The sequence below is a fragment of the Schistocerca nitens genome, chromosome 6 (genome assembly GCF_023898315.1).
Source record: "Schistocerca nitens isolate TAMUIC-IGC-003100 chromosome 6, iqSchNite1.1, whole genome shotgun sequence".
In the NCBI taxonomy this organism is placed as follows: domain Eukaryota; kingdom Metazoa; phylum Arthropoda; class Insecta; order Orthoptera; family Acrididae; genus Schistocerca; species Schistocerca nitens.
The window spans coordinates 153,345,115-153,363,860 of NC_064619.1; the positions used below are offsets into that span (position 1 = coordinate 153,345,115).

General features: G+C 42.3%; 1 protein-coding gene across 1 annotated transcript in view; it reads left to right on the plus strand.

Moving 5' to 3' along the window:
• LOC126262361 (diacylglycerol O-acyltransferase 1) overlaps window positions 1-18,233 on the plus strand; it is a 135,535-nt gene extending 117,302 nt beyond the window's left edge. The window contains exons 8-12 of the mRNA XM_049958946.1: window positions 5,342-5,450; window positions 5,566-5,610; window positions 5,702-5,880; window positions 6,162-6,312; window positions 17,802-18,233. Coding sequence (XP_049814903.1) covers window positions 5,342-5,450; window positions 5,566-5,610; window positions 5,702-5,880; window positions 6,162-6,312; window positions 17,802-17,978 — 661 coding nt within the window. The 3' untranslated portion in view covers window positions 17,979-18,233. The remainder of the gene's footprint in view (window positions 1-5,341; window positions 5,451-5,565; window positions 5,611-5,701; window positions 5,881-6,161; window positions 6,313-17,801) is intronic.
• Window positions 18,234-18,746: the final 513 nt, after the last annotated feature.

The window sequence follows — 18,746 nt, forward strand, 5'->3', positions numbered from 1 at the left end:
TGGGCCCCAATACATTTCATTGTGGCTCATGGTAGTTTATCGGCCATTGATTTATCACTTTGCAGCTCAGGGCTTCTCCCATCTGTCCACTGGAGAGCCCACAGTGCCTTACGTGGTAGTAACCACTTCCCCATCTTCCTGTCACTCCCCCAGCAACATGCCCATGGACGCCTGCCCAGATGGGCTTTAAACAAGATAATGAGGAGCTTTCACCTCTACTGTCACCACTGAATCTCGCCCACATGGTACCATCAATGTGGTGGTTGAGCAGGTCACTCAAAAGATTGTTTCTGTGGTGGTAAACGCGATCCTGTGTTCATTGAGGTGCCTTGGTGTTTGCTGGAAATTGTTCAGGCAATTAAAGACCGTAGATGGTCTCTACAGCTACATATGTGGCACCCTTCCCTGAAGCACCTAATAGATTTGAAATGGCTCAATGCCCGTGTTTTCCAGCTTACAAAAAGATGGAAACAGGACTGTTTGGAGAGATATCTCAACCATTAGGTGCCATTAATCACCTCCCCAAGTCTGGATGAAGATCAGACCTGTTTTTCGGTACCAGACCCCAACAGGTGTCCCTGGCATTAACATCAATTTGCGTTACCTATCAATGCAAATGAGATTTCCAAGCATTATGCCAGAGCATCGGTGTCACCAAATTAGCCCCCATTCATTCGCAACCTCAAATGGTGGATGGAAGGGAAGGTCCTCTAGTTCACTACACATCACAGTGAGCCTTATAACGCCCCATTTGCAGAGTGAGAGCTCCTCAGCACCCTTGCACTTTGCCCCAACACAGCTCCTGGACCAGATCGGATACACAGTCAGATGATTAAACATCTGTTGCCTGACTACAAGGAACATCTCCTTGTCATCTTCAACTGGACCTGGTGCAACGGCATCTTTCCATCACAATGGTGGGAGAGCACCATCATTCCAGTGCTCAAACTTGGTAAAAACCAGCTTGATGTGGGTAGCTATTGGCCCATCAGCCTCACCAATGTTCTTTGTAAGCTGCTAGAATGTGTGGTGTGTCAGCGGTTGGGTTGGGTCCTGGAGTTACATGGCCTGCTGGCTGCATGCCAGGGATGTTTCCACCAGGGTCGCTCTACCACTGATAATCTTGTGTCCCTTAAGTCTGCCATCTGAACAGACTTTTCCGGATCCCAACACCTGGTTGCTGTCTCTTTTGATTCACGAAAAGCTTAGACACGACCTGGCAACATCATATACCTGCCATGTTTTATGAGTGGGTCTCCCGGGCCCCGCTCCCAATTTTTTATCCAAAATTTCCTGTCTCTCCATACTTTCATTGTCAAAGTTGGTGCCTCCCATAGTGCCATCCAATCCAGGGGAAAGGGGTCCCACAGGGCTCTGCATTGAGTGTGTCTCTATTTTTAGTGGCCACAGCACCTTCTCCATATGCAGATGATTTAAGTGTTTTGTACTGCTCCTGCAGTACTGGTATTGCTTAGTGGTGCCTACTGGGAGCCATCCTCAAGGCACAGTGAATGGGCTCTAGCCCACGGCTTCCAGTTTTCAGCCTCAAAGTCATGTCATGCACTTCTGTCAGCTCGTACCATTCATCCGGAACCAGAACTTTATTTTAATGATGATCCACTAACTGTAGTGGAGACATAACGATTCTTGGGACTCGTTTTCTATGCCTGATTGACTTGACTTCCTCACCTTTGTCAGCTTAAGCGGAAGTGTTGGCAGCACCTCAATGCCCTCTGCTGCCTGAGCAACACCAAAAACTGGGGTGCATATCACTCCATGCTGCTGCAGCTCTACAGAGCCCTTGTTCAATCCAGCCTTGACTATGGGAGTGTGATTTATGGTTCAGCGGCACCCTCAGTGTTGCATTTACTCGACCCAGTGCACCACTGCGGAGTTAAACTAGTGACGAGAGCTTTTAGGTTGAGTCCAGTGAACAGTGTACTGATGGAGGCTGTAGTCCCTCCGTTGGAGATCAGACGTGCACAACTGCTGGTCAGTTACAGTGCACACATTTGTAGCTCTCCTGAGCATCTTAATTACAGTCTCCTTTTCTCAACCATAGTGGTTCATCTCACGCATCAGCAACCCAGGTCAGAGCTCATGACTGCAGTTCGCATCCTGTCCCTTCTATCTGAACTGGAGTCCTTTCCTTTACAGCCTCTCCTCTAGGTCCATACACATACACACACACCTCCATGGTGTAAACAGAGGCTGGAGCTTTGCCTGGACCTTTCACATGGCCCTCAGGACTCAGTTAACCCTGCAGCTCTTCGTTCTTATTTTCTCTCGGTCCTCAACATGTATCAGGGCATGAAGTAGTGTACACTGACAGCTTTATGGCTGATGGTCACGTAGGCTTCATGTATGATTGTGGAGGAAATATTGAACATCCCTACTTGCCAGATGGCTGCAGTGTTTCCACCCCAGAGCTGGTGGCCATTTCTCATGCCTAGAGCACATCTGCTCATGCCCAGGTGAGTCATTTCTTCTGTGCACTGACTCCTTGAGCTGCCTACAAGATATTGCCAGTGCTACTTCACCATCCTTTGGTAGTGACCATCCAGGAGTCCATCTATGCCCTGGAATGGTCCAATCATTCAGTGGTGTTTGTCTGGACCCCAGGACATGTTGGAATCCCAGGAAATGAACTAGCTGACAGGCTGGCCAAACAGGTGACACAAAAACTGCTTCTGGAGATGAGCATGTCTGAAACTGACATATGTTCAATATTATGCCACAAGGTTTTTCAACCTTGGGAGATGGAATGGCATAACAGTACATACAATGAACTGCTTATCATTAAGGAGACTATGAATGTGTGGAAGTCTTCCATGTAAGCGTTTCACAGGGACTCTGTGGTTCTCCATATGCTCCACATTGACCATGCTTGGGCAGCCCATGGCTACCTCCTGCACTGTGAAGACTTATCTGTGTCGGTGCAGTGCCCAGTTGACAGTGGCCTATATTCTGATGCACTGTCCTACTTTGACTGCCCTGCGACAAAATCTTCGGTTACCCCACTTGATGCTGCTAATTTTATCCGACAACACCTCATAGGCTGATTTAGTTTTAACTGTGAGAGTGGGTTTTATACTTCTATGTAAGTTTTAACATGTGTCCTTCACCCTAGTACTTCTAGGAAGGAGGTTTTAATGTGCTGCTTGTGGCTAGCTTCTCCTTTCTATTCTTGTGGTCAGCCAGTCATGGTAATCTGCTTTCTCATTTTAATTTCTTCTATCTGTTTGTGTCTCTGTGGTTTTCTTGTCCCCTTTTGTCCCTTTAAGTGTTTGTTGCCCTTCCATTGTTCTTGTGGTTTTTTCCTTTCTTTCAGTTTTGTGTTGTAAGTCTCATTTGTTTTATTCTCACCCTTGTGGTATTGTTTTATTCAGAACAAGGGACTGATGACCTAGCAGTTTGGTCCCTGCCCCCCCCCCCTCCCCCTCCCCCGCTTTTAAACCAATCAGCCAACCTGCACTTTGTTCAGCTTCCCACAGGTCCAAGAAAAGGGTGTCCCACAGGGCTGTGTGTTGAGAATCACTCATCACAATCAGTGGGCCAGTGACCGCTGCTGGGCCACTGATGACATGTCTTGTATGTCGTAAATTTTTTTCCATTTGGTACAGATCCCACTCTGTAGCCGTTGCTCAAATTGTATTAGGCAGGCATCTGCATGGGCTCTTTCCCATGATTTCCAATTATCTTACAGATGCAAGGGTCATATATTTCTGCCATCACACCAAGGTATATCCTGATCCAGAACTCTACTTTAGTATCCAGTACCTGGATGTTGTAGCACAGTCCCATTTCTTGGGGCTCCTTTCTGATAAAAAGCTGACAGGGTCTCCACATATTTATCACCTGAAGGCTAGCTGTATTAACACTCTAAGCTTCCTTGTGCATAATCTCGAGGTGCAGATAATGCTACTGTTACCTGTATTTACTGGGCTCCTCTTTTGTCCCAGCTGGCCTATAGTTGCCAGGGTTGATTCAGTAGCTCTTTCAGCTCTGAAACTGTTAGACTTGGTCCACAATTGTGGCATGCATGTGGCCATTGGTACCTTCTGGACTGGTCTCGTAGATAGCCCCGTTGCAAATTGCGGATCTTCTCTGTTAAAATTGGACAGTACCAATTCTTGGTCTCCTATGCAATTGCCATTCAACAACTCCCTGATCAGCTCATGTATCCCTTTCCCTTTTCATATGAGGGGTGTCATTGTGATGATAACTGCACTTTGGTGGGATTACCAGTTGTAATTTGCCTTGCTTCCATCTGCTAAGATGTTTTCTCATGCACTCTGCTTTCTCATACACTCCCTCTTTTATGGTGTCCAGACTGTGGATTGGGACTGATATCTTCCAAGACCCTAAAGCTAAAGTGTCATGCAGACTACTTTGGCATCTATTACATCCAATTCTTAAACAGTTCCAGGGTGCTATAGTATCTTTTACTGACAGCTCTACAACTATGGATCAGACAGGATACACTTCTAAATTTTCTAATAGTATGGGCTGCCATTCACTGCTGGGATCATGTACTATATTTACAGCAGAGGTGACAGCTTTTAGCACAGCCCTGTGTTTTATTTAACTTCCTTCCGTTGATCATATTCTAAATCATACTGTCCCAATGAGCAGTCTCTGGGCTATTGAGTGTTGCTGTTCTTGCCGCACTGTGGTCTCTACTATTCATGACCACCTTGCTGACCTTCCTTTGTGCTGCCTACAGTTCTTTTCTCTGGGTCCCATGTAATGTGGGTGTCCTGGAGAACAAACCAGCCAAAGTTTGTCTAGCAGAGCAGTTACTTGCTCCCTGTCAGCTTTGCTGATCCTATCTGAAGGTTTGCAGGTGAACATGAGATTTCTGCTCACTCAGAAATGGAATGTCATCTGGTGGGCTACTGCACTATTTAACATACTTTGCACAATCAGGGAGACTGTGTCATGACACTCTTCCTTCTGCTCGAAGGAATCCACAGTCTTAAGTCATCTCTGCATCAGTCATACCAGGTTAATCCAGTTGTGTGTAATGAGCCACGTCCACATTGTGATTGTGCAGCCTTAAAGATATTGGCTCATACCTTGGTAAAATGCCCTCTCCTTTTGGTTCTCCATGCTAAGTATAGACTTCAGGACTCATTGTCTCCAATATTGATGAACAATTTGTGAATGGTTGACCCACTTCATAATTTCCTGCATGAAAGTGGTGCACGTGGGCGTGAGTTCTCCTTTTCGTTTCCTAAGGTTTTTGTTAGAGATTTGTGAATACAAGTGACAATTTCTGTAGTCTAATAATCTAGGAGGACACTGAAAAATGAGCAAAACTTCACATTGCTTGTTCCAGGTTTTTGTTGAAGAGGATATTGGAAGTTCTAGTTGGTTTCCAAGTAATGATGTCATTGTGTCAGCAGTGGATCATACCATCTGTCAAAAATTCACTCATACCATTTTCAGTGAGTATATTAGAAATCCTGCTCCCCCCATGTACAAAAAATTTGAGAAATAGAGCAACAAAACTTTAATTTTGTTGTGTGTTTGTGGTCTATTTAAGTCTCAATATCTTTACAGAATATGGATGTAGCAAAGGCAACTGAACGTCTCCTAAAACTTGCTGTAAGTAATTTTGCTCATATTGATGCTTTTATATACCATGACTGAAATATTTCATAACTTACCTTTATTTTTTTTCTCTCAATCTTTTCAGATACCAAACCATTTACTGTGGCTGATCGGCTTTTATTTATTATTTCATTCATTCTTAAATTTGGTGGGTGAACTCCTGCACTTCGCTGACAGAAATTTTTACTGTGATTGGTGGAATGCAAATAACATAGATATATTCTGGAGAACATGGAACATGCCTGTGCATCGCTGGGCTGTAAGGTAAGCTTTGTTATTACACAGTAATGTGAAAATTAGATGCTTTTCACAGCTTCACAGTGCTGGTATGATAAGCGAAGGTTGAGGTCCATGGACAAAAGACAAAAGCAAGGATTTTGTAAGATTTTCTGAACATAGTACAAAAGTACAAGACTGCTGTTAACTTGCTCACTTAAAGCTTTACTTAAGATACTGTCTTATATAACAAAGTAAAGATTAAAGGACTGTAAAATGATTTATTTTGTGTGTTTGTTGTTGTTGTTGTTGTTAATTTTGTTTTACAGGCACTTGTATTTACCACTGGTTGAGATGGGTTATGGAAGGACAGTAGCAAGCGTGATGGTATTCTTTGTAAGTGCTTTCTTCCATGAGTACTTAGTGAGTGTACCATTACGAACATTCAAGACTTGGGCTTTCATGGGAATGATGGGGCAGGTAAGAAACTTGTCATATTATACCACAGTATGTGAAAAAGACTTCAGGTGAGAAGTTACCAAAAAAAGATAATTCAAAGGAATCATAACTGGTGAATTTTCAAGATTGAGCATTCTGTTTTATAGTCAGATAAAAATTCAATAAGGTGCCAATTAAGAGAGCAGGAACATCAACAGAAGCACGTTTATGTAATGTATACAAAGTATACACTGTGTGTGTGTGTGCGCCTCGGTAGTGAGTGCTTTTGTTTGTGCATACATATAATGTTATAGTGAATTAAAATATTGTGAAAGTGTGTCTCAACCTTCCAGAAAACAGACATGTCAAATCATAAACTACTGCAAAAAGTGGGACACAAACTGATGACCTGTACAGCATGTGGCAGTACTGCTGCAGAAAGTATTCTTTGGCTCCTCCCTATGTCACAGTCGCTCAAGTTCTACCTTGCATCTTGAAATTTTAGCAGTTGGATTACTTCATTTCTTCATTTGTTGTCTTCTGTTGATGCACTGGCTGAAAAAATAGGTGTTGGGTGTACAGTACTGTCTACTGTAAATGATGTAGCCGACAATGCACAATTGTGTTTCAGTCTTTTACTTTCACTTTTCACAACCTCCCAATAATACACAGTTATGGCTGTGTACTATTGTTCTAACTACCCATAAGCCTCATTAATAGTAAAAACATAACCATGTAATTCACAGTTCTTTCGGAATAATCAGATACATATGGAACAGACACTGTCATTGCTTTAACACAGTCTATTTGTGTAACACTTACTTCACTGTTAAGTTGATGCATTGTTGTCATTCTAACCAACACAGGTTCCTCGTCTGAAACATGGCCGTCGACTGACGGTCTCGTGACCAAAAATCGGGCCCTTACATATCACCACAATAATAGGTTCTGGAACTACACATTGTTCAAAATTTAATTTTCAGAAATTACAATTAAAACTTAACTCCTTAAATTAACTGAATACATTGAAATCTTTGTTCTTTTTAACAGTTTCTTCCACAAGAAGAGTTACGCCGAATTACTTGTTTAAATTACGAAATTAACATACATAGTTACGCAAACAATACTTTTGACAAAACTGTTAATTACTTTGGAATTAAGGGCTGGCTTTGCTGACATTTTTTCGAATAGAGCCAAATAGATCCTTCAAGAAAACTATTAATTTTTTTCCAAATGTTTACAATTAGTACAGACTTCATATTTGTTTATACATCAACAATATAATTTGTTACAAAAAATTATCGTTTTTTGCCCTATAATGAAAGATACTATCTAGTAATAGTAGAAATAAATAAATCAATTACATACATAAAACTAAGCACAAAATCAGATCTGGTGTTAAGTTATTTAAAACTGAGGGCCAACCTTTCTCTTTTATGGAAATCCAGATTATATTCATGTATGTTAATGACAATTATTCAAAAGTGAAAAAAACGAGTTTAAGGAGGCAGATAGCAAAAAGAGGGGGGGGGGGGAGGGGGGGAGGAAGTAAAAATACTCCTACTTGCTTCGTCACATCACCCCCTCATTGGATTGACCAGATAGATATTGCAAATAGCTAACTGGACAAGTCAATGACCACAAGTGACCCCAGAAATTGGGTTTAAAATCCACACACACTAAAATATTACATAAGAGATCTTAACAAAACTACAATACATAGTTTTCTTTTTCAAATTCTAACTTACGTGAACTGGCCATGTGAAAATCCCAAAATAATTACATGCAGTGTATTGTAGATTTACATAAAATATCCACAAGTTAATGCTTTCAACAAAATTTTGCCTCTTCATCATAAGTGATGTCCTTTTTGGGTAAGTGAAGAATACATTAAAGATACATATCATTTGATAAAATTCCTATCTTGCTTAAAATAACAAATCCTCGTGAGTTGCAATAGACAGAAAATTTCACTTGCTCAATGTTTAGTGTTTTTCACAAGCACTTCCACTCTTTTAATGAGCTTTTACTTATTTTCTAACAAAGTTGACCACACCATCAACAGGTCCAAGTGGCAGTAAGTAAATGCATTGCTACCAGTTCCCTTGAAGGTTGTTCTCCTTTGCCACAGTACATGAAAAAATCAAAGTACCCTACTTTAGTACACCTACTTTTACTTATAAGTAAGTCTAAAAAAATGTTTTACTAATGGCAGATGATAATCATTAATCATAAACAGGTACATTACATAGTTATCATAACATTACAATAATTAGCACTAAAATTGACTATAGTACAAAAGGAAATGACTAGTAAAAATTTAAAATTGAGTGCACATTACACTACAAAACATTACTCTAAGTCATAACTGTCTGAAACTAGTTAAACGTGAAAGAATTTTGTTTCTTTCCCATTTGAAAAATAGCAAAAATTCAAGATGTGCAGTAGCATAGATTTACTAATCATTACATTATGAAAAAAATAGTCGCCATCATATAACTTAATTGCTACTGAAATCAAAATTAAAGGTATGGAAGTTATACCAAATCATTGTCCCATGCTGAGCACTACTCTTCAATCAGAAGACTAAGTCCTCACAAAATCACAAACTGTTACCAAATAACTGACCTGTCAAAATATTCGCATCAGTTTAGCACCACAGTTATCAGTTAATCAGGAAAATTACTTTTCTTCATCCCAGCATTACCACTTTCAGCTTGTAATTCCTCAAAATACAAACATATTTAAGTATTTCAGATAACCTATAGACCCAATGATGCAGCATTGTGTCTTGGAGATCACTACAATATTTCTATTTCTGTTACCTTCTCATTCCCAGCTGCAGTGTCATGAATTGCACAATATACTCAGTACCCAATGTAGCCTAGTTCAAAAATAGATCATCAAGATAGTTACATCACATCCATTTGTATCGAGTTACCTTTATTACTCAAGCATGCCTCTCAGCTCCATTATTTTACTTAAATTTCGTAACTCGTTAACTAGTGGAGTGCACTCTCAAAAAATATTCCTACTGTAGAGACAGGCTCCCTAACCATTAAGAAGCGAACTTCATTCATTAGTTTATTATTTCATTATTGTTTCATTATTCAATAACTAAATACCTGCTCTGCTTATCTAATGCAAAATTGACTCTTCTGAAATACACTCCACAGTAACAGGTCTTTATGCTAAGGCAAACCTAACTCTCATTTCCCATCAGACAAAATTATCCCTCAGAAAAACTATTATTTCACTGTATCCCATCAAATTGCTTGATATTCTAGCCAGAAGGGTGTACATACAAATCTTGCTTATTCTTTCCACACACATTACTCCAGGCAACTAGGTTTAAAGTTGTAATTCCTTAATATTAGAAAAGGCTGTACCATGACACGCTTCTATGGGTAGATAGTTATCTCAATATATTGACTGCACTGACCACAATTAATACTAAGCTCTAGTATTATAGTTTGTACTGCACATTGTCTCTGCTGCTGCACAAAATTAAACTAATTTCACCAAATTATACTAATTTCACACATGAGCTGATTACTTCAATGGTAATTATCATCCACATATGCTGACACCTTTCATTTTCAGTTTACCTTTTCTCATTGTCCGACAGAAATTCTTCAACCATGGTATCACTGTCTGTTATTTTCTTCCATCCTCTTAAGATTCCATTTCTTATACCTAACACAACATAATATACATAAATAATATTGGAGAAACGTTTTCTAAAATATTCCTATAATAAAGCATCCTACTGTACAAAATTACATGAAAGTCAAGGATAGAATAATTCTGATTCATTTATAAATTACTGATAAGATAGAGTTTTACTACCTCAGGAAACATATAAAAGACGGATAGCTGGAGTAAGCATTATTGCCACATAATGAATTCAACACAGAATGTTGAACCCCCTATGTGCTGGTAGGTTTTACTTCTAGTTCAGTGCACATTACAGTAAATTCCTCCTCTCATTTTATTGGATAAACACTGCTACCCACGCCATCATTCAACCTCTCACTAGAATTAGTAATTCTGCTAATCTTACTACTCTCATTTACATTGCCCTTACCTTTGATTACAGCACATTTATATACAAGTGGCTCTTCATCACTAACTGTTCTACTGCGAGCCAAAACTGGAGCATTATCTAGTGTAAATGGTTTGGTTCAGAATTAAAATCATCTCCTCCATTTCTTTTACTTAAATTTCTCCTAACATTTTTGTGCCCATACTGGCTATCCTCCACCCAACCATTCCTTGAATTCCTGCTGTAATTAGTGCTGTGCATCATATTGACCTAAAATTCTCTCCCCGGCTGATCATTGTCATCAAAATTTCTCCTATGATCTTCCACTGAGGGTTTCACCCTCTCCACTCTATCAACATAATTCAAGAAATCACTAATATTACCACTAGAGGCAGGTACAAGCAATTCTCTAACTTTCTGAGACAACTTAGTTCTTAAACCCATAATTATTGATTCAGTACCTACCTCTTTGCCCAAATATTTCAGTTTGTTTATCCAAAGCTGACAGGAACCTTTCACAGTACCCTTCTTAGAGTCAAATCTCTCTCCTCTGCAAAACTCACTCTTTGGACCAATATTCAAAATTCTTTCTCAAAGCCCTGCCACAAATTACAACTATCAGTTACCTGAACTGCCCATCCATAAGAATCCTCTTTCAAAAAACCTCTCACAAATGACATTTTCTTTTTGTTATTCTATGTTTTAGGCAAATCATTAAATTTCTTACAACTAACAAATAAAGGACTGTTTGGAACCCCCAACGGGTCTGGGGGTTAGAATAGGCCCAAGGTATTCCTGCCTGTCATAAGAGGTGACTAAAAGGAGAGTCTCACATTCTGGCCTTTGTGATGGTCCCCTGTAGAGTTGGACCTCCATTTTTCAAAATTTTCCTAAAGAGCGAGCCAATTGGGTAAGGGCACCTTACATGGTGCATCGTGTCCATCATGCGCCAAGTCCTATCGCAGCCTTCATCGACGTGGATCTGCACTTCTGCTCATTCTCCAACTGCTGGGCAACATCGCCCTCCTGGGTGCATATTTTTCCATCAACTGTGCAGTATCATTTTCTACACTGAAGATGATAATGGACTTGTTTACTTGGTTGCACCTGATATCCTGCACAGTGGGGCCACCATGTACCCTTTTGGTTGTAGCCCCCCTGACCCCACAGGGATTGCTCTGCCGATACCTGCGACATTAACTCCCCACGTATGCCAAGGGGCAGATGCCCGTCCCCCTGGGGCATCTGGACTCCTGGCAATGGCCATCCTGCAACTGGGTGGCGCCTGTGGGGAAGGCCCCTGGTTGGAGTGGATGGCATCAGGGTGGATGACACGCGATGAAGCGTAGTACATCGTCTCTTGCTGATAGTCAAACACCATTAGTCTCTAAGCATTCACAGGCTCAGTTCAATGCACAGAAGTACAACCCCAAATTGTTCCCCTCCATGGCCACACCATAGGAGGAATGTCAGACTAAGGATGGTGGTGGCTCTTATTCACTCTGGTACCTTGTATCTTAGACAGCTGATGGGGAGTCTTTTATGCCAATGAAGGTTCAGTTTTTTGTTGAGCATTCAGAGGACAAGTTTGGGGAAGTGGAAGGCTTGCCCAAAATGAGATCAGGGTCAGTCTTGATCAAAACAGCATCCTCTGCCCAGTCACAGGCATTACTCACTTGTGACAAGCTGGGGATGTTTCTGTAACCATCACACCCCATAAGAGCTTAAATTTGGTCCAGGGTATCATATTTCACAGGGACTTTCTTTTGCAGTCCAATGCTCAGCTGCATGCCTATTTAGAATGGTGAGGTGTAAATATTGGTCAGTGTGTCCATTGGGGTCTGAGGGATAATGAGGTTGCCACCACTGCCTTCATCTTTGCATTTGAGGTAATACATTACCCTAGAAGGACAAGGTGATGGTCTACAAACATGATGTAAAACCCTATATCCCTTCCCAAATGCAGTGATTTAAATGTTGGAAATTTGGTCATATGTCTTCCCGCTGTACTTCCAGCATCACATGTAGAGATTACGGATACCCATCACATCCCAATTTTCCATGTGCCATGCCTCCCATCTGTGTCAACTGTGGAGGGCACCATTCACCTTGCTTGCCAGACTGCAGGATTCTCCAGAAAGAAAGAAAGAAAGAAAGGAAGGAAGATCATGGAGTAAAAGACCCTGGACCAATTGACCTACACTGAGGCCAATAGGAAATTCGAACACCTACATCCTGTCTGCATGACAACATCTTATGCCACTGCTACAACAGTTCTAGCCCCATCAGCTCCACCAACCCCAGTCATCTCTGACTCAGAAGACTACACCTGCCCCCTTGATGGTGGGAGCACTTCCCTACCTGTTGCTCCTGCACCACCTACTTGAGGAGCAACATGCCCCCAACCATCTGGGATGTTCGTCCCCACTTCTAAGCTGGAGAAGCATAAAACTCCTGTGGCTGCTCTTGGTTGAAAGGGGTCCCTTGGGTCACTCCCTTCCCAGGTTTCTGCTAGTAGGAAAGATGACACACACCAGTGGCTGAAGAACCCAAAAGCAGCTGGTCGCAGGGCTTCACACTCATCCTCATTCCTGGAAACTGTATCAGTGAAGTCCTCCCAGCCAGGGAAATCCAAGGGACAGTGAGAAAAATCTAAAAAGATGGTCCCCAAGACCAGGGGAATTGCGGTGGCACCCACACCACCTCCACTACCTACTAGCTCTCTGTCTGTGGATGAGGTGGAGATTTTGGCATTTGCTGAGGACCTAGATTTCACCGGACCCTCACACAAAGTGGATATAGACTGCTCAGGCAAAACGTCGGTGGCAGCAGGTGACCCTGAGGCATAAACTGCCTCATTGAGTGTTCAATGCCTTCCCAGTCTCACAAGGTCATCCTGCAATGGAATTGCAGCTGTTTTTTCCACTGCCTGGCTGGGCTATGGCAACTGCTAAGCTTTACACCTGCTTTCTGCATGCCTGGTTCCCAGCAGTGCAGACCCCTGCCCTCCGTGGCTATAAGGGACACTACAGGAAACGTAACTACTGGAATTGAGTGTCAAGTGAAGTTTGTGTTTATGTCCTAAACTCGGTCTGTAGTGAACCTGTGCCCCTTCAAACACCTCTTGAAGCTGTGGCTGTCAGAATAAGGATGACACGGGAAATAACTGTCTGCAATGTATATCTTCCTCCAGATGATGTAGTATCTCTGAGTGTATTAACAGCACTGATCGATAAACTCCCTAAACCTTCCCTACTTTTGGGAGATTTTAATGCCCATAACCCCTTATCGGGTGGCACCATGCTTACTGGGCGAGGCAGAGATGTCGAAACTTTACTGCCTCAGTTCAAACTCTGCCCTGCCTCTTAAATACTGGGGTTGCCACACATTTCAGTGTGGCTTGAGGTAGTTACTCGGCCATTGATTTATCAATTTGCAGCCCAGGACTTCTCCCATCTATCCACTGGGGAGCACATGACAACCTGTGTGGTAGTGACCAGTTCCCCATCTTCCTGTCACTGCCCCAGTGTAAGGCACATGAATGCCTGCCCAGATGGGCTTTAAACAAGGCAGACTGGGAAACTTTCACCTCTGCAGTCACCAGTGAATCTCCCCCATATGGGAACCTTGATGTGATGGTTGTGCAGGTGACTAAAACAATTGTTTCTGTGGCAGAAAACATGAGCCCTCGCTCTTTAGAGTGCGCAAGGTGTAAGGCAGTACCTTGGTGGTCGCCGGAAGTTGCTGAAACAATTAAGGAGCGTTGGCAAATTCCACAGCGGCATAAGCAGCATCCTTCACTGGAGCACCTCATAGCCTTTAAATGGCTCCGTGCCCGTGTTCGCTACCTTATCAAACAGGAGTAGTATTTGGAGAGATACGTCTCCACCATTGGGTGCCACACATCACCTTCCTAAGTCTGGGCAAAGATCAAACCTCTTTTCAAGTACTAGGCCCCAACAGCTGTCCCTGGTGTTACCATAAATGGCGAGTTATGTACTGACACAAACGTGACTGCTGAGCTCTTTGCTAAGCACTATGCTTGAGCCTCTGTGTTGGAGAATTACCCCCCAGCCTTTTGAACTCTAAAACAGCAGCTGGAAGAGAAAGTTATCTCATTTTCTACATGCCACAGTGAATCCTATAGACCCCATTTACGGAATGTGAACCCCTCAGTGTCCTTTCACATTGCCCCAACACAGCTCCTGGACCAGATCAGATCCATAGTCAGATGATGAAACATCTCTCATCTGAATACAACATCTCCTTGTCATCTTCAACCGGCTCTGTTGCGATGGCTTCTTTTCATCGCAATGGCAGGAGAGCACCATCCTTCCAATGCTCAAACCTGGTAAAAACTTCTTGATGAGGATAGCTATTGGCTCATCAGCCTCACCAATCTTATTAACAGAATCTTCCGTCAGTTCTTGGTAGAACATCATTATAATAATAAATGAAAAGCACCAGTTTATTTTTATTGCAATAAAAATAATATTGTAGAACAAAAGCAAACTGGTGCTTTTCATTTGTTATTACTCACCAATCTTCTTTGTACACTGCTGGAATGTATGGTGTGTCAGCGGTTGGGTTGGGTCCTGGAGTCACGTTGCCTACAGACTCCATGTCAGGGCAGCTTCCAACAGGGTCACTCTATCACTGATAAACTTGTGTTCCTAGTCTGCCATCCAAACAGGCTTTTAGATTCCAACACATGGTTGCTGTCTTTTTTTTATTTACGAAAAGCATATGACATGACATGACCTGGCGACAACATATCCTTGCCACATTGTATGAGTGGCGTCTCAGAGGCCTGCTCCTGACTTTCATCCAGAATTTCCTGTTGCTTCCTACAATCAGTGTCAAAGTTGGTGCCTCCCATAGCCCCCCCCCCTCCCCCTCCCCCTCACCATTTCCAGGAGAATGGAGTCCCGCAAGGCTCTGTATTGAGTGTCTGCCTCTTTTTAGTGGCCATTAATAGTCTAGCAGCAGCTGCAGGGCCATCTGTCTCACCTTCTCTGTATGCAGACGACTTCTGCATGTCATACGGCTCCACCAGTACTAGTGTTGCCGAGCAGTGCCTATAGGGAGCCATCCATAAGGCGCATTCATGGGCTCTAACCCACAGTTTCCAGTTTTCAGCTGCAAAATCGTGTGTTACGCACTTTTGTCGGGAATGTACCGTTCATCCGGAACCAGAACTTTACCCTAATGACAATCCACTCACCGTAGTGGAGACATATCGATTCTTAGGACTGGTTTTCGATGCCCGATTGACTTGATTTCCTTGCCTTCATCAGCGTAAGTGGAAGTGCTGGCAGCACGTCAATACCCTCAGCTGCCTGAGCAACACCAACTGGGGTGCAGATCCCTCTACGCTGCTATAGTTCTACAGAGACCTTGTTAAATCCTACCTTGACTATGGGAGTCTGGTTTATGGTTTGGTGGCGCCCTCAGCATTGTGTTTACTCAACCCAGTGCACCACTGTGGCGTTCACCTAGCGACAGGAGCTTTTAGGATGAGTCTGGTGACCAGCGTCCTTGTGGAAGCCGGAGTGCCTCCATTGCAGGTTGGGCGTGCACAACTACTGACCAGTTACATAGCACATGTTCATAATTCTCCTGCACATCTGAATCACTGTCTCTTTTTCCCACCCACGGCAGTCCGTCTCCCACATCGGCGACCCAGGTCAGGGATTCCAATTGCAGTTCGTGTCCGATCCCTTCTTTATGAACTGGAATCTTTGCCTTTACCACCTGTACTTGAGGTCCATTCATGTACACGTCCATGGTGCACACCTAGGCTGCAGCTTATCCTGGACCTTTCACATGGTCCTAAAGACTCAGTTAACCCCATGGCTCTCTGCTGCCACTTCCTCTCGATACTTGACAAGTACTGAGGCCAGAAAGTGGTTTACACCGACAGCTTGATGGCTGATGCACATGTCTGCTTCATGTATGTCCATGGATTACATATTGAACAGCATTCCTTGAGTGATGGCTACAGTGTTTTTATTGCTGAGCTGGTGGCTACATCTCATGCTCTTGAGTACATCCATTCATGCCCTGTGGAGGCATTTCTTCTATGTACTGACTCCTTGAGCAGCCTACAAGCTCTCAACCAGTGCTACCCTCGTCATCCTTTGATAGAGACCATCCAGGAGTCCATCTATGCCCTGAAACAGTCTAGTCGTTCAGTGGTGTTGGTCTGGACCCCAGGTCACATTGGAATCCCAGGCAATGAACTTTCCAACAGGCTGGCCAAACAGCCTATGTGGAAACTGCTTATGGAGATCAGCTTCTCTGCAACTGACCTGCATTCAGTATTATGCCACAAAGTTTTGCTGCTCTGGGAGACAAAATGGCATAACCTCAGCATGCACAACAAACTGCTTGCCATTAAGGAGAGTATGAATGTGTGGCAGTCCTCCATGTAGGCATGTCACAGGGACTCCGTGGTTCTCTGCTGGCTCTGCACTGGCCACGCTTGGGTGACACACACCTACATCCTTTGCCATGATGACCCACCTCAGCGTCAATGTGGCACCCAGCTTACAGTGGCCCATATCTTGGTGAGCTGTCCTTCTTTGGCTACCTTGCGACAGACTCTTCAGTTACCGGACTGGTTGCCATTAATTTTATCTGACAATGCCTCATCAGCTAGTTTAGTTTTAAGTTTTATGTGTGACAATGGGTTTTATCATTCTATATAAGTTTCACAGCATGTCCTTTGTCTTTGTGTTCTCCACTGTAATACTTCTATGGTGGATATTTTAATGTGTAGCAGAGTGACTGGCTTTTCCTTTTTATTCTCTTGGTTTAACAGCCACGGTCATCTGTTCTCTTGTTTTTACCTCTTCTACTGTTTCTTGCTTCTCTGTATGGTTTTCTTTTCCTGTTTTTTGTCCATAATAGTGTTGGTTGTCCTTTTTTCATTCTTCTGGTTCTTCCTTTCTCTTGTTATTGTGCTGTATGTCTCCTTTCTTTTCTTCTTCCCGTTGTGTAATTTTTTTACTGGGAACAAAGGACCGATAACCTCGCAGTTTGGTCCCTCGCGCCCCCTCCCCCCCTCCCCCACCCCCATCCCCTCCCCCCACCCCCATCCCCTCCCCCCACCCCCATCCCCTCCCCCCACCCCCATCCCCTCCCCCCACCCCCATCCCCTCCCCCCACCCCCATCCCCTACCTTTTAAACATACAACTGTGTAGAACAGAAGCACCAGACCAGTTTATGGTAGTTGCAACTAAAATAATGCTTGAAAATTGATAACTTAAAGCATAATGAAGGTCAGACAAGTGCACAAAAGTCAAGGTTCTTAAAAACAATGCTAGTTCCTGCTATTGAGTACAAAAGTCTTAAGGAAGTACAAAGATTAATGATGTAAAAGCAAGCAATAAGAAGGAATGATAATATGGGCTAATTTTAGTTCATGTTCTTATTATAGCTTAATATATAATTTCTTCTTCATCCTCTTATTTTCTCTTTCAGGTACCACTGTCAATGCTCAGTCGCAGTGTTGAAAAGACATTTGGTCCAAGGTGGAGTAACATAATTGTTTGGGCATCACTAATACTTGGGCAGCCATTATGTATTATGATGTATTACCATGATTATGTAATCACTCATCATGGTGAGGCATTATTAGAAGCTTATGGTCATGTATAATGAGATATTATGTGAATATCCTCCAGTTTCTTGCCTACTGTGTAGGTACCATTTACACAAGACACAGTTTGGAGAGTAATTTACAACTCTATAGGATACTGTCATTACTAGTACTAAATAACATTGTATAACAATGTGATAAGACTGTTACTAATGGAATGCCTTGTTTCCTAATGTATATAAAGAGAGTTCAGTGATGTCTATTTTCATATGATTAGTAACTTTATTTATATAAAAAATACCAGTTATATGTGATGGTCAAATAAAAATTGTTGTACTGATGAGGTTCCTCATTTGTATTAATAATTATCTTGCTACTATGTTCATTTAAAATTTATAACAAAAGTTAATCTTCTGAATTTTACCATCTGTTGTATAAAAACTCCTAGTGTCTGTAGGAGGCCAAATACAAAGAAGAATTTTCTGTTGATAGAATATAGTGGCATATAATCAGTGACTTCATACTATGCTGTTTGTTATAAGTAGTCTTGGGTGTAGGGGATAGGCTAATGGTAATCCATATTAGTGACCCAGTTGAAGGAAAAAATCGAAAGCTTGATTGATATTTGAATTCCCACCCACTCCCCTTTATGAATAAAAGTTCATCTGAGTATTTTTCTATCACTGTTGTAGCTGATGAATTCCCTCCAAAAAAGAAACAGTACTTTACCATATTTTTAATCTTATATGGTCAATAAATTTCCCTGGGACAATTCAGGATAGGAACATCAATTAAATTCCTTGTTGCCTGGAAGTACAGGTACAATA